The sequence below is a fragment of the Canis aureus genome, chromosome 22 (assembly GCF_053574225.1).
Source record: "Canis aureus isolate CA01 chromosome 22, VMU_Caureus_v.1.0, whole genome shotgun sequence".
NCBI lineage: Eukaryota > Metazoa > Chordata > Mammalia > Carnivora > Canidae > Canis > Canis aureus.
The window spans coordinates 41,610,486-41,637,874 of record NC_135632.1 but is presented as its reverse complement, the minus strand read 5'-3'; the positions used below and the strand labels follow the sequence as shown (position 1 = coordinate 41,637,874).

At 38.0% G+C, this 27,389-nt stretch overlaps 1 protein-coding gene across 6 annotated transcripts in view; it reads right to left on the bottom strand.

Annotated features, from left to right (window-relative positions):
• ULK4 (unc-51 like kinase 4) overlaps positions 1–27,389 on the bottom strand; it is a 591,366-nt gene that overhangs the window by 483,566 nt on the left and 80,411 nt on the right. For 5 of the 6 annotated variants that reach the window (XM_077865647.1, XM_077865651.1, XM_077865649.1 and 2 more), the window contains one exon: positions 20,844–20,912. The exons of the other annotated variant lie outside the window; for it this stretch is intronic. In XM_077865647.1, the coding sequence (XP_077721773.1) occupies positions 20,844–20,912 (69 nt within the window). The remainder of the gene's footprint in view (positions 1–20,843; positions 20,913–27,389) is intronic. 6 annotated transcript variants of the gene reach the window in all.

Genomic DNA, 27,389 nt, shown 5'->3' with positions numbered 1-27,389 from the left:
GTAATCAAAGCAAAAGAGGAATGGCTATGTTAATATCACACAACAGATTTCAGAGCAAAGAAAATCACCGGAGACCAAGAGAAATATTACATAATAATAAAAGAGACAATCCACCAATGAAATATACCAATCCTAAATGTGCATGTACCAAACAGTTGTAAAATATGTGAACCAAAAACTGACAAAGTTATAAAAAGAAATGAACCTCGAATTATACTTGTAGACTCCAACATCTTCCTCTCAATAATTGATAAAACAAGTGGGCAAAAAACAAGACATATCAAAAGGACATTACACATACAAATTTGGCAACTTAGAAAAATGGGCCAACCCCTTGGAAAACACAGACTATCACAATTCACTCAATATGAAATAGAAAGCTATTTGCAAATGACATGATTGTCTTTACAGAAAATACCAAAAAATCTACAGAAACAAACTCCTTACAACTTATGAGGCTAGCAAGGTGACAGGATAAAATATTAGCATTCAAAAACTAACTGCATTTTTTCATATAAGTAATGAACACATGGAAACTTAAATTAAAAATGCCATTTACAATCACTGCAAATGTTAAATGGTATAAGTCTAATAAAACATGTATAGGAACTATATGCTAAAACCACACAATATTGTTTAAAAGAAATCAAAGAAGATCTAAATAAATGGAAAAATGAATTTGTGTGCATGTGTATGTGTGTGTTGTATTTTCTGTAATTATGATGTACTGACATCTTAAAAAAATCTTTCTGACTGGGGAGAAACTGGCCTTCCCAAGGGTAGCCAATTCTTAGAGACATCAAAGACCCAAATAATTATCTCTTTGATATGCAAACTAGCCAATCCTCTATCTGGCCCATACACTCCAAGAGGTAATATTCTTCTGCCTTCATCATCTCAAAGCCAGTTACCATCCAACTAGAGACTACCCCTATATCCCAAAGCCTGCTGAAGTCAATCAAACAACCCAATACTAAACTATTTACCCTTCCCTTGTCTTCCTTTGCCTTTCCTGTGGAAACCCCAATAAAGGCAACGGCTTAGGCATTCCCCTTGCTGCTATCTTCTGCCTCCTAATCACTGTGTTATTCTTCCATGTGGCCCTGTATGGCACACCCTGCCTGTCTCTAGGACCTGTGAGTATAATAAACTTTGTTTTCCTGAGCCTCCCCTCTGTCTCCTCTGGTGGCCAGTCCTGATTGACCATCTTCTAAACAAATACAAAACAAGAGATATACCATGTGCAGAGAGAGGAAGACAACATAGTAAAGATGTCAATTTTCCCCAATCTGATAGCCCAGTTTAATGCAATTCCTATCAAAATCCCAGCAAAATTTTTTGTAGCTATCAACAAGATTATTCTAAAATTTATGTGGAAAGGCAAAAGAATTAGAATAGCCAAAACAATTTTGAAAAAGAAAAGTGGTTGAAATTATTCTACCTGATTTCAACACTTATTATATAGATATGTAATCAAAACTGTGTGGCACTGTCAAAGAGACAGACATATTGATCAATGGAACAGAGAATCCAAAAAACAGCTCCACACAAGTAGAGCCTAGTATTTTTTAACAAGGGTACAAAGGCAATCCAATGGAGGAAAGTCAGCCTTTTCAACAAATGATGCTGGAGCAACTGGCTATACAAAAGACAAAGAAAAAGTAAGCCTCGACCTAAGTCTAACACTTTATACAAAACATTAACTTAAAATAGACCATGAATTCAAATGTAAAACATGAAACTATAAAACTGGGGGGTGGGAGGGAGAATGGGAATAGGATGTAGGTAAAACAGTAGACTTGACACCAAAAGCACAGAGACGCTGTATCAAACAAGATGTGCAGTTGACAAATAAGCACAGGAAAATATGTTCAATATGATAAGCAATTTGGGAAATGCAAATTAAAACCATAATGGGAGATCACTATACACTTTTCAGAAGGGCAAATGCACAAAATAGTGACAACACCAATTGCTGCTGAGGATGGAAAGTAACTAGAGCACTCATACAGTGCTGGTAGGCTACAAAATGGTATAGCCACTCTGGAAAATAGGGTAGCAGTTCCTGGGGGGGGGGAAAAAAAAAAACTCAACTAAACATATGATTACCCAGAAAACTGTACCCCTGGCCATATATCCCAGAAAAACTATGACTTGGTGATAAGTTTACTCTTTACCTAACTTCAGATCTTAGGAACTTATCCCACAGAAATGAAGACTTTAATCCACACAAAAACCTGCACATCAATGTGCAGCTTTACAAATAATTGTTAACACTTGGAATGACCCAGGTATCTTTCAATGGGTAAATGGGGTTAAATAAACTGTGATACAACTGATAACATGGAATACCAATAAGCAAAAAAAAAAAGGAACTGACACAAGCAACATCCTAGATAAATCTCCAAAGAATTATGTTAAATTTTAGAAGTCGGTCCCAAAAGGTTCCATACCATATGATTGCATTTATGCATTCTCAAAATTACACGAGTATAGAAATAGAGTAAATTACTGGTTGTCAGTGGTTGGGGTGGGAATGAGACATGTGATACAGCAAATATGTGTGGTTATAAAACAGCAAGATGAGGGATCCCTGGAGATGAAACTGTTTTGTTTCTTAACTGTTTCAATGCCAATATCCTGACTGTAATATTGTAACACTGTTCTCCAAGATGTTACCATTGTGAAAAACTGGATGAAGTATACATCCATAGCATTCTGTATTATTTTTTATAACTGCATACGATCTAAAATAATCTCAAAATAAATGGTTTAATTCTTTTAAAAAGTCAACCTTATACTAAATGTGAAACCTGGATCCCACTCTCTACTTCACAAAGTTAGTGGCAGGGATTTATAATATTTCTCCATTTTATAATCCACTGGCATTTTTTATCAGTAAGTATCACTTGAAATTAAAAACATTTCAACACTGCAAATCTTTAAAAGAGATAAAACTGTCTGAACTGCCTGCAGCATAACAGAAATTGCTTCAGCCCTTGGTGTCTTGTAAACAGGCACACATCATATAATCTACCCTAGTAATACCACAGCAACCTGACATGTCTCTTGCAAAAGCTAACTTTGGATAGCACTAAACAGTACACAACAGATAATGTTTTTTGAGATTTTTCCACTTGCTATTTTTAAATTTCGAAAGAAATTTTAATATTAAAAAGGAAAAGCATAAGATTAATAAACAAAGATGCCACATAAATGACAAACACCAAGAAGAAAAGTTTTTGTTGACCTAGGTACAAGGACATTGGAAAATGCTGATATGAAACAGAACAAAAAAGTTAAAAATACATTTGTTTAGTTCATCGAACTCAAAAATCCAAATAATGTGTAGATACTGTTCTTATGCATATTTTCCTGTATTCTGTAAACACTGAAACTAAGAGAGCTAAAAATACTGGGCATCAGAGTGGCTCACTGGGGTTAAGGGTCAACTCCTGATTTCAGTTCAGGTCATTACCTTATGAGATTGGGCCCTGGGTCAGGCTCCATGCTTAAGATTCTCTCTCTCTCTCCCTCTGCCCCTTTCCCCCACCCCCACCACAAACACATGCTATCTCTCTTTTAAAAAAAATTTTTTTAAGAAAAAGAAAAATAAGATATTCAAATATTATGCTACTATTACATTCATTTTTTAAAAAACCTAAGAAAAATGAGGAGATGAAAGGAGTCTTATTTCCAGTATCATTATGCTTTTAGCATATCTACACCATCATTAATGGAAACTATCTTTCTGCAACCACAGGCATGATTGGTTGACCACTACAAATAATAACTTAAGATTATACTAGTTCCTAAACTACTTTGAAATCCAAACCTATTTTATACCTACTTTGACAAGGTGGAATAAGGCCTCTTTTGGCTTTATTCTGAAGTCACCTGGTTGAATTAAATGGTCAAATGTGTGTCACTCTTACCTACCCTGGACTGAGTCTCTTAGGTCAAAGGCAAAAAGACAGGAAGATGAATTAAGAATACCAAAGCATGGAAGTTCTACAGTTATAAAATATTCTGACACTTGCACAGTAATAAATTTACTTGCTCCTGACTCTCAAAATAGTTCGTAAATGTTTCTATTCAAGGGTATACAATTAACAACTACAAAAAGAAACTGAAACTCCAGATCCAGAAAATATCTAGCATTTCCTATTTGGTCAGCATTTTTAAGCCAAAGAGACCTCTTTTTTAAGTCCTACGTAACTACTCCTAGTGGGAGATACAGCAACAGTCATCCTAACAACTATAACATAATCTTTTAAATTAGATATTGTTTAGCATTCTCCCCTGACCTTTGAAGTAAGAGGTATCCCCAACATTTCAGGAGAACAGAGAATTCTAATTGATACCAATCTGCCCAGGCTGTTTTTTTTTTTTTTTCCTTAGAACCCTGCTTTCAATGTCCTGAACATAGCTAGGGTAGCATAAAGTAAGAACATGATAAGCCTCATAGTCCTTTCTTAAATATTATTCATATTAAATCTTAGATTCCTTTGGATCTTGCATTTCTGATTAAGTCTTGCCAAGTAAAATCACACTTGTAGACTTGAAACTCCAAACCCTCTTTTTCACAAGTACTGGTTTAAAAAAGTGAGAGAGAGAATGAAGTCTTGACACAAAGACAGGCCAATGATGCAAGAGAAAGATAGAAAACCTGTTTGAATAAAATAAGATTCTGTTCTGTATTTAATAACTGAAAATGTTATTGTAATGAAGCAGCATTGTCCGCACGATGCTCTCCTGGCAACACCTTGACATTAAAGTTTTCACATTATCTTCTGTGGATGTAACCCTTAATCTCTAAATCTCAGTATATTGGTTGGGCAACTGCATTTAAATTGGCACCTAACTTCTAAAATCAGATAATGGGAAGATGCGGCAAGGACTGCTAACACGTCACTTCCCTGTTGAGGCCTAAATATAAATAAACAATCTATAACTGGATTCCTTCTCTTAAAGATAATAAACTATCAGGAAAAACAAATAAAACATATAAGTAGATTTCTTACAGTCTTTTACAGTCCTATAGTAAGTTCAGAAGCACTAGGCACACAAGATTTATCAACTTCCCAGGGTTGTTTCGGGGTTTTGTTTTTAAATTAGGTGTCAACAACTCTAGACTGCAAAAGAAATTTGTCATTTTTTGGTCACCAGTCCCTCTTCCTAACATCCCTCAGCTTCCTTCTGGGGAAGTACCTCTCCTATACTGCGCTTAGTCTGTGGGATAACAAAACAGACGTTCTACACTCCAAATATGGAACCTGAAAGGGTCCCTGACTCCCTTCAGAAACATCTTTCCTCCCATGGACTGGTACTGTCAAGGGAAGGCCACAATTCAAACTCAACCAGCAGGGTTCTTGCTCAGAAATCTGAATCTTGAGCGGCGTGACACAGAGTAAAGAAACTGAACTTCATTCACCATTCTGGCGGGGGCCACAAGCAAGACCCCAAGAGGGTCCTGCTCCAAAGGCCTTCTAGAGCTGCCAGATCCCGACTGCTTGAAACTTTTTTTTTTTTAAAGATTTTATTTATTTATTCATGATAGTCACACAGAGAGAGACAGAGAGGCAGAGACACAGGCAGAGGGAGAAGCAGGCTCCATGCAGGGAGCCCGACATGGGATTAGATCTCAGGTCTCCAGGATCGCGCCCCGGGCCAAAGGCAGGCGCCAAACCGCTGCGCCACCCAGGGATCCCATGCTTGAAACTTTTTCTTGGAGCCTCTGACCTTGCTCATTCCCTCTTAATAAAAAACGCATATGCTTACATGAGGCAGACTCAATCTGGAAAAGCAGTAGATAGTACCAAGCTGACCAGTACCTCTTCTTTCCTGGACACATAAAAAGATTTCTCAGCCCCCTTTGGAGTTGGATGAGGCAATATGACTAGTTCTGGTGACTGGCTAAAAGTGGAAATGATGTGCATATGCCCATGTGCAATTTTCCAGTCTCTCTTCCTTGCCCCAGGAAACTTTAAAGCATTACACTGCATGGAGATGCCATATAGGACAGAAGCAGCTTGGAAGGCAGAGGTCAGCTGCCCTCAGAGCCACGTAGGCCCTGTAAGAACAAAGGTGAGCCCGAGATGTTGATAGTCTCCATTACCACAACATAAACTAGTCTATCATGAGACTGAACCCTTGTTCAATGTAAGGAGACCACTCGAGTTATACACAGAAATAAAGGAGTTTTCATACTTTAAAATAATCATTAAAAAAACACTCAGTAAACTATCACACATATATCTAAGGGTGAAAGATCATTTGTGTGGCAGCTAAGATCTGCCATCAACATTTATATCATGAATCTGCACCCCAGCTGCGAAGCACCAACCACCAGAAAAAGCAGTGTATTACAAGTATATGAATAAATCTTGCTATGCAGATTAAGTTAAGAAATTAGATGTCACAATGCAATAAAATCTGTAATGAATCTGTAGTTTGAAATCTGAGTAACCATTAAAACTTTTTGTCCTTTCAGATGGATGGCATACAACATATCCTGAATATTCCTTACATTGAAAATAAAAAGAAACGTCAGGCAAAATATTTTTAAGTATCTTAATAAAAATGTACAGCTAAATTGGAAAGAAATTAAGGAAACCTGAAAGACCAAAAAATAGAAAAGAAGAAAACAGAAAAATAAGCAAGCACTCAAGATACTTTAACCCTGGACACCTGGGTGGCTCTGTCAGTTAAGCAACTGACTCTTGATTTTGCCTCAGATCCTGATTTCAGGGTCATGGGATTGAACCCCATATTGGACTTCATGCTCAACAGGGAGTCTGCTTGAGAGTCTCTCCCTCTCCCCCTGCGCACACGTGATCTTTCTCCCTTTCTCTCTCGCTCTCTCTCTCAAAATAAATAAACCTTTTTTAAAAAAAGGATACTTTAACCTCAGTGGCATGTGCTAAATCTTGGTGACCTTGAAATAACCTTTTGAAATGGAACAAAAGACAAACCTTAGGCCCTATCCATAGTGTGGCATCAAATATAGGAGATCATTTACATTCAGTTGTAATCCCAAGGATGTAGGAATAAAAAATGAACCAGCCTACAAGAGAGGACAGAAAGGAATCCTGAGATCTTGGTACTAAATGAAGCAGTGGGAAATCTTCCTGAGAGCTGAACCAAGTCTGAAAAGCATGTCTACAGGTCACATTCACATTGCCTCTCACCTGGGAGGCCAAAGACTCAAATACCTGGGAGTTTTTGAGGCTGACTAGTGATAACATGACCTTAATGATAGTCTATAGTTAATGAGGTCAAAATGCTAGGATTTCCCCCAGCAGACTGTAGAACAGTGATTCTCAATTTTACTAAAGAATTTGTAAAAACACAGTGCTAGACTCCACCCCCAGAGTTTCTCATTCAGTATGTCTGGGGTGGGGGCCTGAGAATTTGTATATCCGACAAGTTGCCCAGTGATGCTTAAGGTCTAGAACAACACTGAAATCAGTACTGTGGGACTCAACATTGCCCCCATATTGGAATCATTTGCAGAGCTTTAAAAACTATAGATACCTGAATCCAGCCCCAGAAAAGTCTAATTTAATTGGTCTGGGGCATAGCCTGGACATCAGAATTACAGAGAACAGAGTCTGAACACTCAGAACTGAAAATGTTGGAATGGTTCTACAAATGCAACCTGCCCACCCACCCTAAACTACCAATCCCAGGTGGGCCTGAAAAACATGAGTTAGCGAGTAGGGCACCAGCACCTTTGAGAAGCCCTTGGCTATCCTTGACAGGCCAGAGGGGAGAGTGGAAAATACAACAGAACTGGGTTCTCTGGTCACAATGGGAATAATGGAATCTAGCAATGATAGAGGCCGATGAGCACTTAACCATAGGCACAAGTGCCACAGTGAGTCACATGGCAATCTGGTGATCAAAGTACTCTGACCCACTAGAATCCAAGACAATGGTAAACTGCCATCAAATCAGCCTACTAATTTGATGTTTGACATATAATAAAATTTCTAGGTCTATTGGGCAGAACCCTAAAAAAAAAAAAAAAAACACAACCATACCAAGGATTCACAGCTTCTCATCCAGATCCAATGCCCAAGACAGTTCAAGATCCAGAGCTCATTCACTAAGCCAAAGGTCCCTTCCACAAGGACCTCTAAAAAATGGCCACAGTGAATGCTGTGGATCTTCCCCACCACTTTCCTTCCCCCAGAAAGTCCTCAGACTTTTTTTACCATGGGACTTAGCACTGGGAAAATTCCCAGACCCTTTGAACTTCTTAGATACTGGCTCTGAACTTGGGCTGATCTCTGGAGATGTAAGAAGCCAATATACTCCAGTAGTCAGATCAAGAAAGAGCTCATCGAGGCCTGGTGCCACATAGGATCTTACTAAATCCATTTCACATCGGTCCAATGGGCCCATGGACCTATCTTTGGTTATTTCCCTAGTCCTAGAACTTCAATGAGAAAAGATATAGTAACTAGTAGGATCCCCACAATGGATTCCCACCCAGCGGACTGAAGACTGAGTACAAAGAGACAAAGTGGAAGCTCCTAGAACTACAACACCTGCCTTGTCTGTCCACCCAATGACAATAAACCAAAAGCAAGCCATATCCACTAGATCAGTGATTAGGAACCAGTGTCACCAAAGACTTGAAAAGCACAGGGATGGTTACTTCTAACACATCCACATTTAACTTGCTCTTTAGGCCAGTACAGAAGCCACAGGGGTTCAGATACAGATGACTGCAGGTTTAATCAGCTGATGATGCCTATTGTAACTGTATCTCTGCTGAAGTAAATTAACATAGCCATAGCTCCTGGCACTTGTTCCGCTTTCTTTTCCATTCCAATCAGTGAATAAAATCAGAAGCAGTTTCTGCTTGCCAAATTGCCCCTATATCAAGTCTCCTGCTCTGTCATAATATAGTCCAGAGGGACCCCCTCATCTTGATAATCTTCAGGATATCATACTGTTTCTTTATACTGGTGACATGCTAAATAGACCTGGTAAGTAGCACCCTAATTTGTATGTCAGAGGGTAGGAGATAAGTCCTGCAAAAATTCATGGCCTATTACACTGGTGAAGTACCTAGGAATCCAGCGGTCTTCGGGCATGTGATAATATTCCCTCTAAAGTAAGAGAGAAGATTGCTGTACCTTGCATTACTCACCCAAATAAGGAGGCTCAATAATGGGTGAGTCTGCTTGGATTTTGGAGGCTCCAACCCATTTACTGATCGTTGACAAGGCTGCTAGTTTTGAGAGGGGTCCAAGAAAGGGTTCTACAACCAGTCCAAGCTAAAGTAAAAGCTACTCTGTCAGCTGAGTCTTTTTTTTTTTTTTTTTAGATTTTATTTATTTATTCATGAGAATACACAGAGAGGAGATAGAGAGAGAGGCAGAGACACAAGTAGAGGGAGAAGCAGGCTCCATGCAGGGAGCCCGACGTGGGACTCGATCCCGGGTCTCCAAGATCACACCCTGGGCCATAGGCAGCGCTAAACCGCTGAGCCACCGGGGCTGCCCTCAGCTGAGTCTTAAGACTCAGCAGACTTAATGCCCTTGGAACTGACTGTGGCAGATAGGGATGCTATACAAAGCCTGTGGCAAGCCCTAGCAGCAGAATCATAACACAGACCCTCTAGGATTTTGGAATAAGGTCTTATCCTGCCGTCTGTCAACAATCACACTCCATCTGAAAAGCAGCTCCAGGCTTGTTGCTGGACCCTGGTGGAGACTGAATGCCTGACCCTGGAATAATAGGAGACCTGACCTACCCATCATGAGCTGCATGTTACTGTAACATTGGTTGCACACAATAGCATTTTATTTTTAAATTACAGTGGTAAGAATGGGCCCAAGCCAAGCAGTTTCATTCACTCCAAATGCAGGTGATTCAGACTCCTATGGTTATCTGCTCCCACTGCTCAGCTGCCTCTCCCTTCCTTGACCCATTTTCATGACTTCCTAGGGAGTTCTGTATTTCCTCCCTCTCCAGTTCACATATGGATCTGCATCAACAGAAAGTGGATGGCCACTTCACTGTAACCTCACTCAACTCGGCCCACAAAGACAATGATGAAAGAAAATACTCTGAGTCTGCAAAACTTTGTGTGGTACACCTATTAACAAAGAGAGATGGACTAAGAGATGGATCTACACCAACTCAGAGGCAGTAGCTAAAGGGGATCAAAAACCTAGAAAGAACAAAATCATGCCCCCCCCAAAAAAAGAGACAGAAAAAAAAAAAAAAAGAAAACTTTAAACTGTAGGGAGAGAGGTATAGATGGAAGCCTCTTGAATGGCAATAGACTGTAAATACATTCATAATTCACTTCCAGAAATGCCCCACCAGCAGGCATCAATAGTCAGCTGGAAAAGCAGAACCACCTGGGGATGCCAATCAACATCCTTCACCATTTTCCCTGGTACTTGCTCAATGAGCCCATGTACAAACAAAACAGCATGGAGGCCAAGGCTGGAGGCTATGCAAGAGCCCAACAACATGGACTTCCGCTCACTAGGGATAACTTGGCCATTGCCACTGCCAAGTTCCCAACCTGTCATGAACAAAAGCCAACACTGAGTCTTGATGTAACTCCATTCTCTAGAGGACCCAAGTGGTCACCCAGTGGCAGACTGATTACACTGGAACTCTGATCATGAAGGGAATGTTTTGTCCTCACAGGGACAGATGCCTATTCCATGTATTAATTAACCATATCTGCCCCTGCACTTCAGCCATCTCTACCATCAATAGTACTGCCCCTTTAAGTCAGCCTCCCAATGCAACTCCCAAATGTTGTGCCAGGAATGGCATGTACCTCCCTTCTTCTCTTTGGACCAAGAGGTAAGAGCAACCCTGCTATTACTAACCCCGGATAACTGCACCATCTCTTGTAGTTAATCATCCCTTTGTAAATGAACCATCAGTGAATTATCCCAATTTGAGGGCACCATGTGTGAGGAAGTATGAATGATATAATTCCCTCTGCAAGCTTCACTTTCCAGTTTTTCCCATATTGGTTTCTGAAACCAATTATCATTAAAATGATGACATTCCCTACCTTCCTCTGTCCCCATGAGCTAGATTCATCTTTTCCTTCTTGGAAAATCATATCAATATTATTATACACTTAGACTGACCAATAATTAAGTTGTCAGGTTTCATTTTGAGTAATAGCTTTCGAAGCCTTCACAAACTATTGATTTTATAGTTTTGAGTTAGTTTTAGTCAAATTTTAAAAAAAAAAAAGGAACTGTTAGAATTGCCAGGGACACTGAATTCATATGTCATCTTGGTATCAGAGAATCAGCCCCTGTATGTGGCTTCTTGACTACTCATCAAGCAACAATGTTCACCATTGGCAAATGTGTGGCAGTGGCTAAGGGAGGGTAAAACAAAGTAGGACATTGGCAGTCTCCAGAGGCCTCAATCTAGTATCAACCTACCATGACAAAAAAAAGTCATGCTGTTCTAACAAGTGCTTTCTTACCAATGTCAGGTACTGCAGCCAGGACTCTTTGGTAGCTATACTGGAAAAAGATACATACCCTTTATTTCCACCCTCCTCCACCTCCTCCTGGCAACCACAAACTAAATCTGACCAAGAGGGAAGGAGAAGTCATTCTAGACAGAAAAAGCAAAGCCAGGCACATATTCCAGGTAATGCCACACTGTCGTGGTAAACCCCTTCTTCTGTACCTAATGAAGGAGGGAGTAGGGTGTAGATGACATATATATATATATATATATACACACACACACACACACACACACACCTTTATCGAGGGTCAAATGACATTTTTATTTGGGATCAACAGAACACAATTATGCCTGCTACATAAATGTTTTCTTAAGAAACCAAGTTACCATTGTCCTTCACTAATATTGAGTCGTTTAGGGTCTGGAATAATTTAAAAGTTATGGCACAAAGAATATAACCTCAATAGTGTGGTTGGAGCTTACTATATATAACTACTATTATTTACTTGTTACTATGCTCTTAATAGTTGTCTGTCAACATTCCTCAAATACAAAGGAAGCTCATTTTAAATTGCAGCTTTCTGCCTCAGGGATCAGCTCTGATTAGTTTTGTTTTGTGCAATTCTCTCCATCACCAATTCTCTTTCCAGGTTTCTTTCATCTAATAGAAAATTAAATGTGATGCTCTGCTAGGCTCCCAAGGATTACTAAATTATATCACATTAAAATATATAAGCCTCACAATTGCTGCTCTTAAAATATTATAACAAAGGTATATGCATGGCCTATGTAAAATGAGCATAAAAATTACAGCAGAAAACACAGAAGCTAAAAATCGTTCTACAACATGTTAGGTAAGAAATTAAATGAATTCTACCACTATAAGAAATTAGGAAACATGCCTTTTAAGAATTCTTTGATGTGAGCTGTTTAATGTGTGTTTAATGCAAAAGTGATACAAATATGGCAATTCCCCCAGATGATATGTACTTTAGGCATCATGGCTTAATACAACAAATCCAGAATGTTTCACTTTATCCTACACAAAGACCTGAATACTATTCAACTCTTTATCATTTTTTAACAAATTTGTTTCTGATGCTGTCTAAAAAGTAACAGTAAAACAAGTTTGTTTAGCAGGGAGGTACAAGGGCAGAGTTGCTAAAACTAACAATGTGGAGCACAGTAATTGAAAACAGTCTCAGCTCGGGCTATACAGGAGCCAGATATGGTTTCACCGTATCTAATGTTAAAGATGGCATCTCCCAGGCCCTCAACACAAAACTCCTGAGAAGACTACAATGACACAACAATGGGGCACAACAAACCACTTTGTGGGGCTTTTCAATAACTACAAAAGGGGGGGAAATTTCTACCAACAAGGTAGAAGTCTTTTTTTTTTTTTTTCCCCAGGAAAGCATCTAAACACCATTTTTACAAATTGCTATCAACAAGAAGAACTGGCTTAACTGCAGGCTTTAGACAGAAAAGTATTACCAGAAACATGGCTAATTTTTTTTTTCTTAGAAGTTCTTCCCACCCACCACAATTGAATAATACTATGTCTTGAGCTGTGACACATATACTGGCAGACATACAACACTTTTGTTAACCAAGTCCCAGTGATGGGCCAAATTTAAATATCATATCCGAAGAAGAGAGAAATCATTTTCTCTGAGATCCTGGTCAAAAATTTATGTCTCTCTCTGTTTGCTGTTGCCCTGGCATGCAGCAAAGGTGATACTGAACCTAACTCAAAGTATATCTAGAGGTGAGATGAGGCTAGTGTCCTTCACACTCCTGCTAACATTCCCAAACTTTTTGTCACGGCAACCCACAGAATGGGAGAAGATATTTGCAAATGACATATAAAAGGCTAGTATCAAGATCTATAAAGAACTTTTCAAACTCAACAGGTAAAAACCAATCAGTCAAGAAACAAGCAGAAGACATGAACAGACATTTCTCCACTGAAGACACACACATGGCCAACAGACAGATGAAAAAATGTTCCACATCACTTGCATTCAGGGAAATACAAGTCAAAACCACAATGAGATACCACTTTACACCAGTGAGAATGGCTAAAATGAACAAGACAGGAAACAACAGGTGTTGGCAAGGATGTGTTGAAAAGGGAACCCTCTTGTACTGTTGGGAATGGAAGCTGGTGCACCACTCTGGAAAGCAGTATGGAGGTTCCTCAAGAAATTATAAATAGAGCTACCTTATGACCCAGTAATCACACTGCTGGGTATTCACCCCAAATATACAGATGTAGTGAAATGGCAGGACACCTGCACCCTAATGTTCATGGCAGCAATATTCACAGCAGTCAAACAGTGAAAGGAGCCAGGATGTCCTTCAATAAATGAATAGATAAGGAAGATGTGGTCTATATATACACAATGGAATATTACTCAGCCATCAGAAAGAATGAATACCTACCATTTACATCAACGTAGATGGAACTGGAAGGTATTATGCTGAGTGAAATAAGTCAATCAGAGAAAGATCATTATCAAATGGTTTCACTCACATGTGGAATATAAGAAATAGTAAAAGGAACCATAAGGGAAGGAGGGGAAACTAAATGCGGAAGAATTAGAGAGGAAAACAAACCATAAGAGATCCTTAACTCTGGGAAATAAATGCTGGGTTGCAAAGGGGAGGCGGGTGGGGGGATAGGGTAACTGGATGATGGGCATTAAGGAGGGCACATGATGGGATGAGCACTGGATGTTATACTATACGTTGGCAAATTGAATTTAAATTAGGAAAAAAAAAAAAAGGACCCTTGAGTCTCACATAATAATAATGCACCAGCCTCCTGGGTGCCCTAGACTACTGACCCCCTGGCTCACTCCTCCTCTCTACTGATTCCTTGCTCCTCACCTTCCTTCCCATCTGCAGTCATGTCCATATCTTCAGCAAAGTGGACATCCATGTGGAAGACACACCCAGAACCCCAACCACATAGTTCTCATTGCTCAGTTCGTTAGCCTGTTTCCATCCCAATTCAGCCACTCACCCACAGTCATCTCCTGGACCCTGACAGTACCTCCAGTACTTCTTAAATTCAAATACTCTCTAATCTCCACTCTCATCTTTTTTAAGATCCTTTCTCGGGCAGCCCTGGTGGCTCAGAGGTTTAGCACTGCCTTTGGCCCAGAGCCTGATCCTGGAGACCTGGCATCGAGACCCACGTTGGGCTCACTACATGGAGCCTGCTTCTCCCTCTGCCTGTGTCTCTGCCTCTCTCTCTCTCTCAGGAATAAATAAATTATATTTTTTTAAAAAAATCCTTTCTCAAAACCTTTCCATGATGATGTTTTAAATGCAATAATGCAATAATAATGCAATAATACCATCCAAACATTACCTTCTTTTCAGCCTTCTATACTTGCTTCCCTACGTGGACTGAGTCCTGGGGTATAATAAGACTCAAAACCATAGGATCTTATGTAAAAGGGTTTGAAAGTGGCCACTCTCTCCCTCCAATGGACTCAACCACTCCTTTGACTGGAAACCCAACGGTCTTTTGGAGAACATCATACAAGAAGGCAGACTCGTTTCTTTCACCTTAAATTCTTTATCACAAGCTTAGTTTCTGTGGAATGTTCTCTTTCCCTAGTGAGCCAGCTTTCTCATCCAAGGAGAGGACAGCTTCTGAACTTATCTACTTCAAATCCCCTGGGCACGCATTCCCCTCTTTCTGATGTTGACCTTGACATAGTCCATTGTCAGAAGCCAGCAGATGCAAGATCTTGCACATCCTCCCACCACTCAATCTTAACGCTCTCCCTGATCCACTTACCTTCATTAATCCTCTCTTCCTATTATAGAAGATAAAGTGTCTCTTCTCTGACCTAAGGCTAGTCACCCTCCTGCATCACATTCCCTTCTACCTATCTAAAGGATTATATACCTTCAGCTAGCCCCTCACTAGCCTCTTTCTTCAAGGTCTCCCTCTGGAGTAAATCTCCACACTGGTAGCTAAACTTCTTTATCTTGATACTATGTCCCACTTGCTCACAATCATTCCCATCTGACTTCTACCGCATATAAACTGTTCTTATGAGTTACTAATAAACTGTCAAGTCCTGTTTTCAAATTAACCTAATGTCTGTTTTCAAATTAACAGCAATAAAAATGAGAAGCAATAAAAATGATGACGATGACACATGGTCATCTCTTCCTATCTACTAAAGCAACTAGAGAGTTTCTACTTAACCACTCTCCCTTTTCAGGCTCCTTTATGACTTCCTCTTTCTCTATTTAATATCCTTTGTCCATTATAAAGCTTCATGAGGACAGGGACATCTTTTTTGTTCACTGTTGTACATTCAGTGCCTACTCCATTACTTGTCCAAAAATCCCTTTATCCATACCTTATCTTATATCATCATACTCATATCTTATATGAAATTAAATCATAGACCCAAATATAAAATCCAAAACTGCAAAATTTTACAAAGAAACCTAAGAAAAATGTTTTGTGACCTTGGACTAGACAAGGACCCTTAAGATATCAAAAGCATGATCCATGAAAGAGAAAATCTGATAAATTTGACTTGATCAAAATTAACTTTTAGATAACACTATAAAGAGAATAAAATGACAAGCCACAGCATTGAGGGGGATTGCAAACCACATCTGATAAAGGATTTATATCCAGAATATATAAAGCACTCTCAGATATAGATATTTAGATACACATACAGATCACTGAGTAGTGAGCATTGGTAAATGGATGGATAATAGGAAGACAGATAGCAAAGCTCAGTAATAAGAAAACTTTAACTTTGAAGATTATGATTTCCCCAAAATGAATTGTTCTATGCCCATCCAGCTTGATCTCTTTCAGTCACATACTTCCCAATGGCAAAGTGATTTGGATCATCACTAGTTATACCTACTACATCATGAGACTTCTTCCATGCTGTTATCATTCATACTACCTTACTTGTACTTTCTCATAAAGCTACATAAACTTGATGTTGAATGAAAGTAAATGTAAATAAATATAAACATATTAATGTATATACTACATGGTAGAGTAGTATACTACTATCTACACTATCTTAGAGAAGGACTAAATTCATCAGAAATCATCTCCCTTTAGCATATCACAAAAATTTTGATGTATTAGATGTTCATTATCATTTAGTTTAAAATACTTTAATCCTCTTGCACATTCTTCACTGGCACATGAGTTGCTTAGAAGTATTTTTTTTAATTTCCAAATATTTGCAGGGATTTTCCAGATTTCCTCTTATCTATTTCTAATTTAATTCCATTGTAGTCAGAGAATTTATTCTAAATTTTAATTAATGTCATTAATTCCGTTTATTTTAATCCTTTGTTAAGATATGTTTTGTGGCTGAAAATGCCTTAGTGGATATTCAGTGTGCACTTAAAATGAATGTGTTTTACAGTTGTTGGAGTTAGTGTTCTGTGAACATCAACTAGTTCAGTTTCATTTGTATCATTCAAATCTCTGATTTTGATCTGATTTTGTCTCCTTGTTTAAAACATATTCAACAACAATAATGAATTGGTCTACTTCTACCTGTAGTTCCAGCAAATGTTTCTTCATCTATTTTAAAATGCTATTAGTTGATACATACAAATTAAGGATTGTTAATACTACTTAATGAGGTTTTTTTTTTTAAAGATTTTATTTCATGTATTTGAGAGAACAAGAATGAGAAAATGAGCAGGTAGAAGGAGCAGAGAGAGGGGGAAGAATCTCAAACAGACTCCACACTGAGTGTGGAGCCCAACACAGCAACCTGAGCCAAAATCAAGAGTCAGACACTTAACCAACTGAAGCCACCCAGACCCCTCGAACTGAAACTCTCACTCTAAAATACTCATCTCCATCTCTGGCAAAATTTCCTTACTGTCTACTTTGTTATTAATATATCTACACAAGCTTTCTTGTTATTAGATATCCATGGTATATCTTTTCCCACATTTTTTAGTTTATCTTTATACCTAAAGGAGGTCTCATATAAACTGTACACAGCTAGGTTTCTCTCCTTTATCTAATATGATAATCTCTCCCCTTTTGAATAGACAACTTAAGCCATTGACATTGAATGTAATTACCAATGTGGAGAAGTTTAAGTCTATCATCTTACTATTTGCTTTCTCTTTGACTCATTTGATCTTTCTTCCTTCTTCCCTGACTTCTTTTGAATGAACTATTCGTTTAGTATTCTATTTAATCTCTTCTATTAGCTATTTAGTGACAGCTGTTTCATTTTTTTTACTAGATACTCTGCAGATTATAAGAGCAATTGTAAGTTACCACAATTCACCTTAAATCAACATTACACTATTTTCATATACAGTGCAACATAAACTATGTATATAATACACACAAAACAGAGACAGAAGAAATATTTGTTAATTGTTGAGATTTTTTTCCAAAATTCATGATAGATATCAGCTCACACTACCAAGAATCTTGAACCTGGACCAAGATATATATACATTGAGGACACTAGGCATATCATACTCAAACTGCTTAAAATCAAAACTAAAGAGAAAATCTTGAGAGCAATTAGAGAAATACTATATATTTCATGTTAAGAAACAATCACATGAATGAATGCTGACTTATCAGAAACCATCCATGCTAGATGCTAGAATGATATTTTTAAAGTGTTGGAAAAAAAAAAAAAAAAAAGCTATCTCAGAACTCTGTATCTACGAAAAGACTCTCCAAAATAAAGAAATAAAGAGGAAATGGGTAAATTCATTTCCAAACAGAGAATTTAACAGAAAATGTTAAAGTAAATCTTTCAGGCTAAAGGGAAATAGGCCTAGATACAAACCTGGGTTAAGAATAAAGAATGCCGGGGGGGTGGGGGGGGATAAAGAATGCCGGGATCCCTGGGTGGCTCAGCAGTTTAGCACCTGCCTTCAGCCCAGGGCACGATCCTGGAGTCCTGGAATCAAGTCCCACATCGGGCTCCTTGCATGGAGCCTGCTTCTCCCTCTGCCCATGTCTCTGCCTCTCTGTCTCTCTCTGTCTCTGTGTGTGTGTGTGTGACTCTCATGAATAAATAAATATTTTTTTAAAAAAAGAACAAAAAATGCTATAGAGTAGAGCATCCAGGTGGCTTATCCAACTCTTGATTTCAGCTCAGGTCATGATCTCAGTCTCCGCACTGAGCATGGAGCCTGCTTAAGATTCTCTCTCCCCCTACAACTTTCTCTAAAAAAAAAAAAAAAAAAAAAAAAAACCTATAGAGGTAAATATGTAAGAAAATATAAAATTCTTTTTCTTAATCATAAATTCACAGGGAGCCACAAAAGTAGTACAGAGAGATCCCAGATCCCATACTCTCTTCTTCCAGGCTCCCACAATGATTAATATCCTACACAATTATAGTACAGTATCAAAAAGCAAAAATTTGGCATTGGTACAATATGGACATATCACATGTGTAGATTCATGTAACCACCATCACAACAGTAATACAGAACTATTCGATAATCACCAAGATCTTGCTATCCCTTTACCATAAAACTCTCACTCTCAGTATCCCTAATCCCAACAACCCAGTGGTCTGTTGTCTAGCTCTATAATTTTGTCATTTCATTTTGTCATTTCAAGAATAACATACGACTTTCAGCACAACACCCTTGATATCCACCCAAATTATCATGTGTATAAGTAGTTCCTTCCTCTTTACTGTGAAGTACTATTCCATGATAAGGATGTACCAAGATTTGTGTAATAACTCACAAATTGAAGGATATTTTAGTATTTTCAGGTTTGGGCTATTGTAAATAAAGCTGGTATGACAGTCAAATATAGACTTTTGTATGAATATAGGATTTCTTTTATCTGAAAGGGAGCCCGAGAGCAAAACTGCTGAGCCATATGGTAAATGTAGGTTTCATTTTTCACAAAACTGCCAAAACGTCTTCTAGACATACCATTTTAGACTCCTACCAGCAATGTAAAAAGATCCAGTTATCAGCATCTTTGCAAGCACGTGATCTTGTCACTACTTATTATGCTGATTGTTTTAATATACGTGTAGATGCAGTCTTAGGTTGCTTTTCTCTAATGAATAAAAATGCTAACCATCTTTTCATGTACTTATTTACCATATATAACCTCTTTGGTGAAATGTCTCTCAAGTCTTTTGCCCATCTTCTAATTTTTTTATTTGTTTACTGCTGAGTTTTGAGAGTTCTTTACTACTGTAAATATGAGTCCTTTGTCAGATATGTAGTCTGCAAATATTTTCCTTCCATGTGCAGTTTGTTTTTTCATAATCTCTTAACAGGATCTTTGCCAGAGCAAAAGTTTCTCATTTTGATGAAGTCCAATTTATTGATTTCTTTTGTCTTTTATGGATTATGCTTTTGGCGTTAAGTCTAAGAAATCTCTGAGGGTCACAAAGAGCTTTTCCTCTGAATACTTTACAGGAAAATAAGATAATCCACAGAGTGTGGAGTTTTGTTGTCAAGCACTTAAAATATGGCCAATAACCTCCTTCCTATGAAGGCATGATCCTCAGATCTAGTTTTGACCTCCTGAAACCTCAATGGAAAGTCCATGGTCTTCATCAAGCCCCTCTTAACCTAGTGGGACCTGATCCCAAAAATCTATCTTCCCAGCACTGGGCAATTGCTAAAACTTCTGCACAACTCTTCAATCTCCCAGCTGCTGCTTTCCGCCCATTTCCATGCAATATCACTCAGCACATGCACAGCTTTCAAGTTAGCCAAGGACTGCAGAGTACCTGGTACACACATTCTGTGACTTTGCTCTTGAAAGATTCCTCCCTACTCCTTTTCTACCCTGTCTAGTAATGCCAAATTCCAACCACAGTCCTTTGGCCCAGCAAGACCATTATGTTCTACCTGAACTCTGTCCCCCTGCATGAATTCGGAGCTCCTACAAGGAGTAAGCCAATTAAAAGTACATCTCCCCTAGACTGCCTCCTTCTTTTGAATAGTGTGTCTTCATTAGCTTCTATGTATTTCTATTCTTATATTCTGTCTGATTCGTTATTGTTATTGGCCAAAGGGTTTGCCAATACAGCTTCTCAACCATTGTCAGAACCAGAACTCCAACCCACGTCTGATTTTTATGTTAATGTTTCAGTTTGGAAGAAGTATATTCCAAACATGAACAAACAAAAAACTGGTTACAGGGGCACCTGGGCAGCTCAGTTAAGCATCAACTCTTGGTTTCGGTTCAAGTCATGATCTTGGATCGTAGATCCAGCCCTGCATCGGGCTCTGCACTGAGTGTGGAGCCTGCTTTAGCTTCTCTCTCTCTCCAAGTGAAAACAAAGTACTGAACAGTCTGATTAAAATAAATGGATACATACATCCAATGCTTGTATATCCAACGATCCTTCTGAAAGAATGATGATACTGGATTCTGTAGAGTGAAGGGACTCGGTGGGTTGGGAACAAAGAGGGAAGGCAGATTATTGTTGGCTGTTTGAGGTGTGTTCCATGTGCACCTGTAACTCATTCTAGCTGATGATTCCTTAAACCTTAATAAAAAAAGATTGGCTAGCATCACAAGGAGAAAAAAAAATTCTCCCTCTCCCTCTGCTCCTCCCTCTTACAGGTAGCTATAAATTTATATGGAAGATACTTTTTTCCTTTCTATAGTTAAAAATAAAAATCAACAAACTTCCTTGTTACCTCCTGTGTAGACAGGTAGGTTGCTCTTTATTTCCCCTCTTCCAAATGTCCCTTTTACTAGTAGCAGTAGACTGTCAAGAGTCTTATTCCCAACTAATTGCTTCAGGGAAACCTCAAATTTCATCTTCTATTCTAAATTGTGCTAAATCTCAAAACCGTAATAGCAATAACCACCAGCCCACCTACCCTAAACAGCCTTATTATCTTACCATTTCAGGTTTCAGTTCTTCTCTTGGACTTTTCATAATTTCCCTTATCTTCTTGTACATTCAGCTAAGTATTTTAAAGTTCTGTTATATTTTAATCTGCATTTCTAATTTTTTTTTTACTATTGAACTATTTTCAGATTATCTAAGTAGCTACACTGCCATACTTAGAAGGTCATATATTATTTTTATAATGAGAAAAATGAGAATCAATGTTACATGGAAAAACTCTAGGGAAAACAATTTCACATCTGTGCATAAAACACACTCAAAAGTACAGCCAAAAAGTACAAGTATCATTTGTTCTTCAAAAAAAATTTAGGGGAAAAAAAAAAAAATTTAGGGGATCCCTGGGTGGCTCAGTGGTATAGCCCCTGCCTGAGTCCCAGGATCAAGTCCCACATCAGGCTCCTTACATGGAGCCTGCTTCTCCCTTTGCCTGTGTCTCTGCCTTCTCTCTCTCTCTCTCTCTCTCTCTCTCTCTCTCTCTAATAAATACATAAAATTAAAAATAAAAAAATTTAAGTTGGGCGCCTGGGTGGCTCAGTCAGTTAAGCATCTGCCTTGGGCTCAGGCCATGATCCTGGGGTCCTGGGATGAAGTCCCACACTGGACTTCATGCTCGGTGGGGAGTCTGCTTCTGCTTCCCCCTCTGCCCCTTCCCCTTGCCTATGCTTGCACATACACACACACACTCTCTCTCTCTCATAAATAAATTTAAAAGGGGGAGGGCACCTGGGTGGCTCAGTTGGTCAAGTGTCTGCTTTCAGCTCAGGTCATGATCTCGGGGTCTTGGGGTTGAGTCCACATCGAGCTCTCCCACCCAGTGGGTAGTCTCTTCTCCCTCTCATTCTCTAATAAATAAATAAAATCTTTTTTAAAAAATAAAATTAAAAAGAATTTTTAAAGGTGTAAGTTGAATACTAGGACTGTGGAAAATAAGACCTATGACAGAATAGACTATGTGCAGTTGTGCTAGCAATGAAATGCTACAGTACTGACACCACCAAGGACAGCAGAGGAAGTGGTGCAATTATGTAGCTTAATACTGAACCAAGCACTTGAAGTATACACTCTATACTACAAACTCTAAAATATACATGGGATCTGTCTCTAAATGAATGCAATCCATCACATCCCCTACCTAGAGTTCCAAAAGCACACAATGTTCAGAGAAAACTATGTAAGTTAAATAATGCTTCCAATCTCCATCTACTGCTTAACATAAAGTTTAATTCTAAAACCCATTCAGTAGGAGGCTGAATAACACAGTGTTGATATTCCTAAGTCAAGAATTCTTAGGAGCTATCACTCTTTTGAGCAACTAAATCACAAAATGTGATTATCCTCCAAAAAAATTATGCCATAAAAAGTTTGAAAATTAGATTAATTTCAAAACAATGACAATAATGTTGCAGAGCATAATGAACTTAGTGAATATGTTAAAAATGAAAAGAAAAAAATAACAGCAATCAATGACAATAGATCAACAGATCATAAACCAAAACTGCATTTTAATTTAGAAAAAGGTTAAAACAAAAGTTATAATCCATATAATTATTTCCTTATTGTATATTTAACATGGTGGTTAAAGTGACACTGCAAAGGAAAAACATGTACTTCCACAATGCAGATATTTGGTATCACCTCTTTAATCAAGTGATCAAAGCAAGTAAAACCAATAGGGGAACTCTGACACTATATGCTTCTCAGTATGATGAAATATGAAGTACCCACCATTACCTATGATAAATTCTTACCCAAAAACAAAATTTAATCTGAATCTAATCAAGGCTCTCAACCTAACTTACAATTTACAGGAAATTGAGAGACTAAAGGACCAAGAAAACAGAATAGACAAATCCAAAATGTAGAACATTCTACAAGTGGCTTGAATTCTTCAAGAAATAGATGTCATTGGAGGAGGATGGCAAAAAATCTACAAGAATTAGCACAAAACAAACCAACAGATTATCAAAGAGTAATAATACATCACAAAGCAAGTGGAGTTTCTTCTAAAAACACAAGGGTGACTTAATTTTAGTAATACCAACAATACTTGTTAATAGAGATAGATAGAAAAACTTTGCCATTAGCTCTGTACATGTCCTATAACCAAACTCAACACTCATTCATAATAAAAATAAAGTAGAACTTGGTAGATCCTTATTTAACAAGATTTTATACCAAAAGTGAGTATTTATGAGAATACAGAACATGGAAAATTCTCTTTCATTGGTGTAAGGATTTTCATTTTACACAACTTTAGAAAATCTTTTAGATAATCCTCTAAAATTGAACATATGCCAACACTGTGACTAGCAATTCTAAATCTATGTATCAAAATGCATGTCCAAGAATTACTTATAGCAGTCAAATATGGAAAACTACCCAAATGTCCATCATCAGTGGTATACTATATTCATTTACTGAAAATGAACTACAGGTACCTAAACAAACAAGGATTTCCCAAACATAACATGGAACAAAATAAGCCAAAAACACAGGTTATATGATACACTTTAAATACAATTCAAAAGCAGGCAAAACAATCCTGTATTAGATATCACAATAGTAGTCACCTGTAGAGCAAAGAGAGAGACAAGTAATAGGGAAAGGGGTCTCCTGTTGTGCTGATAATGTTCTATTTCTTGACCCAGTTGGAGTTTTGGGGTTTTCATTTTGTGACAAGTCATTGAGCATGACACATGTGTTTTGTACACATTTCTGTATATTTGTAACTCTTCAATTAAATAAAAAGCATTATAATTTTTAATTCAAAAAGCACAAAGTAATCCCTATATCCCTAAGTAGGTAACACAAATTGAAAAAATATGTAATTATATATGATATATTAAAAATATATTTTTTAATTATGTAATTTATATTTTTATATCATATCAGTGATGGAAGTAAGAAGTAAAGAAACTCAGTATTTTGGCTATACATATCATCCAGTGAATTATATACCAAGAACCAAAATAAAACGCACAAAGATACCTTAAGCTGCACTTTGCAGTTTTGTTAGCAATAATATTTGTATTATTTTTAAACTATTATTCTAAACTGTAGTTCAAAGGCATAATTAGCAGCCAAGGTTTTCAGCTTAAAAGAAAAAAATTTATTTTTAAACGTTTTATTTATTTATTCATAAGAGACACAGAGAGAGAGAGAGGCAGAGACACAGGCAGAGGCAGAAGCGGGTTCCCTGCAAGGAGCCCAATGCGAGACTTGATCCTGCATCCCAGGATCATGCCCTTAGCCAAAGGCAGACACTCAAATGCTGAGCCACTCAGGCATCCCCAACAATAAAAATTTTAAATCAGCAAGGTAAAAACTCTGAATTTAAAGTTGAATTAGAGGTGTCCATATGAACAAACTTATTTTCACTTTAGGAAGTAAAACTTCCTAATTCTGACCCTTGAAAAGTTCTAGAAGAAATGACAATCTCCATAGCAGTGAACACCCCTTCCCAGACTGTGTTCTTCTCTAAGTACCATTTTCAACTAAAATCAAAGTTTCCTGAAGAAACTAGGGCTGATTATTCCCAAGATAAGCCTGAGAAATCTTGTTGACAAAATGCAAGAACATTATTAGAGACAGTAGCAGGGTCATGTTCAAAAGCAAGAGGCAAACTCAAAAGGGCTCCCATTAGACTTATTACAGTTTAAGCATCAATAAAGACTACTATTGCAAAATAATGAAATATATAAACATATATATATAAATCCATAAGTTCTTAATACAAAAGAAATCATTGGATGCATCAAGATTTCATAGGTACCAACTCATTGTTCTGGAAAATGGCCTATAAAGGAAACAATCACTTATCCTGCCTTTGCTAAACAAACTATACTTTAGGATAATAATTTAGTTGATATAAGAAAGTTCTTCAATAAGAAAAACTCTGAACTCCAAGTGAGAAAGTAAGGCATTTAAGCAATGATCATCAACGGATGCTAATAGCTAAGTAAAAGAGCAATAGATAACTTGCAACAAGGCTAACAACACTTGGAGCCAGTGAGGCAACCAGACATTCCCCACCTCCCCGTGTGAGGCAATAGGAAATACACAGCAACAATTATGAAGAATTCCTATCCCCCTCCAAAAAAACTGAACTTGAATCTAATCAAGGGTCTGTATCAAAAACAACAGTTCACAGGAAATGTAGGAGATTAAGGACTATATTAAATGACATCAAAAGGGTAGAATAGAATTTCTGACATTCCAGCTTTGGCTAAGACAAATGACAATTTATCTTTAATAGATGGCACTAAAACACAATGGGGAAATGTTTGAAATTAAAAGACGTAAGAGTCTACCTTATCTAAATGGAACACAAGACCCTATTTCAATCCTGGCTCAATGAAAAGTCACAAAATGAGATGTATGGGACCATCAAGGAAATCTGGGGAGTGGCTATTACCCCATGACTCCCTGGGAAGAACTAGAATGGCAGAAGCACACAAAGGAGCGCCTGTCCTCTGGCCGCCATGAAGCTCAGGGCACCATCAGCCCAAACTACCCATGTTCAAAGGCCAGGACACCTCCACTCAGTCCAGGCTGAGCTTGGAGCAATTAATCTGAGTGAGAAGAAGCCTTACAGTCCAAGAGGTGGCCCATAACCACTATAAACCTCATTGCTGATAACCTGTCCCTGTGCATAAAGAATCTTAATGGTAGACACCTGCACCCCAATGTTTATAGCAGCAATGTCCACAACAGCCAAACTGTGGAAGGAGCCTCGGTGTCCATCGAAAGGTGAATGGATAAAGAAGATGTGGTCTATGTATACAATGGAATATTCCTCAGCCATTAGAAACGACAAATACCCACCATTTGTGGATGGACGTGGATGGAACTGGAGGGTATTACGCTGAGTGAAATAAGTCAATCAGAAGGACAAACATTATATGGTCTCATTCATTTGGGGAATATAAAAAATAGTGAAAGGGAATAAAGGAGAAAGGAGAGAAAATGAGTGGGAAATATCAGTGAGGGTGACAGAACATGAGAGACTCCTAACTCTGGGAAATGAACAAAGGGTAGTGGAAAGGGAGGTGGGCGGGGGTTGGGGGTGACTGGGTGACAGGCACTGAAGGGGGGGCACTTGACAGGATGAGCACTGAGTGATATGCTATATGTTGGCAAATTGAACTCCAATTAAAAAAAATAAATAGATAGAATCTTAATGGTATGAGACCTGATTTGGGACATGTTCCAGACTTACTCTATAATCAAACCCTCCAGTTTGACTTAGAGGAGACTGCACTTCTATATATGATAGATTTTGAATTACATAATGACAAGGATACCTTTAATTACATTGTCAAGGAAATTAGTGAAGCTGTTCTATGTTCTAGTTCAATGAAAACTCTGTAGGTAAATGGAATGTCTCCATAATCCCATTACATAAAATAAATAAGTTTCACTTACTGGATAGATGAATATTCAGGGGACCATTAGAAAGGAAACCAATCATTTATCAACAATAATATACAATACACAGACTGCTAAACCAAATTCACAGGAATGTTTTTTGTTCCACATTTAAACCACAGCCATTCAAGATGGGTACGGGCCGATGCCTACCTGACAAAAAATAACTATGATGTCCACACTGCCCCTGACTGGTGGGTTCTGGGGTGCACTCTAGCTCTGTCTCCTAGTAATACCAGATTATTCATTCTCTATGATAATAAGATATACAAAGGTTTCCCATCCAAATGGTCTGTATACTACCGGTTAGGATATCTTGCACCCAAAAATGATGAAATAAGACTCCTTGAATGCCAGCCAGATTGAAATGTATGATCATTTATACATAAAGTGACTAACTCCTGAGCTTCCTATAGGTGAGCTTCCTATAAACTTCTAATCCTATTATTCGAAAAAGATCTGATTTCTATAGATTTGTCAAAATACTTCTTCAACTGGGGAGTTAATGAATTCAAAAAACTAATTTCTCTGTAATTATTGAAAAAGGTTTTTAATGATAGCCTAAATGCTCCTCAA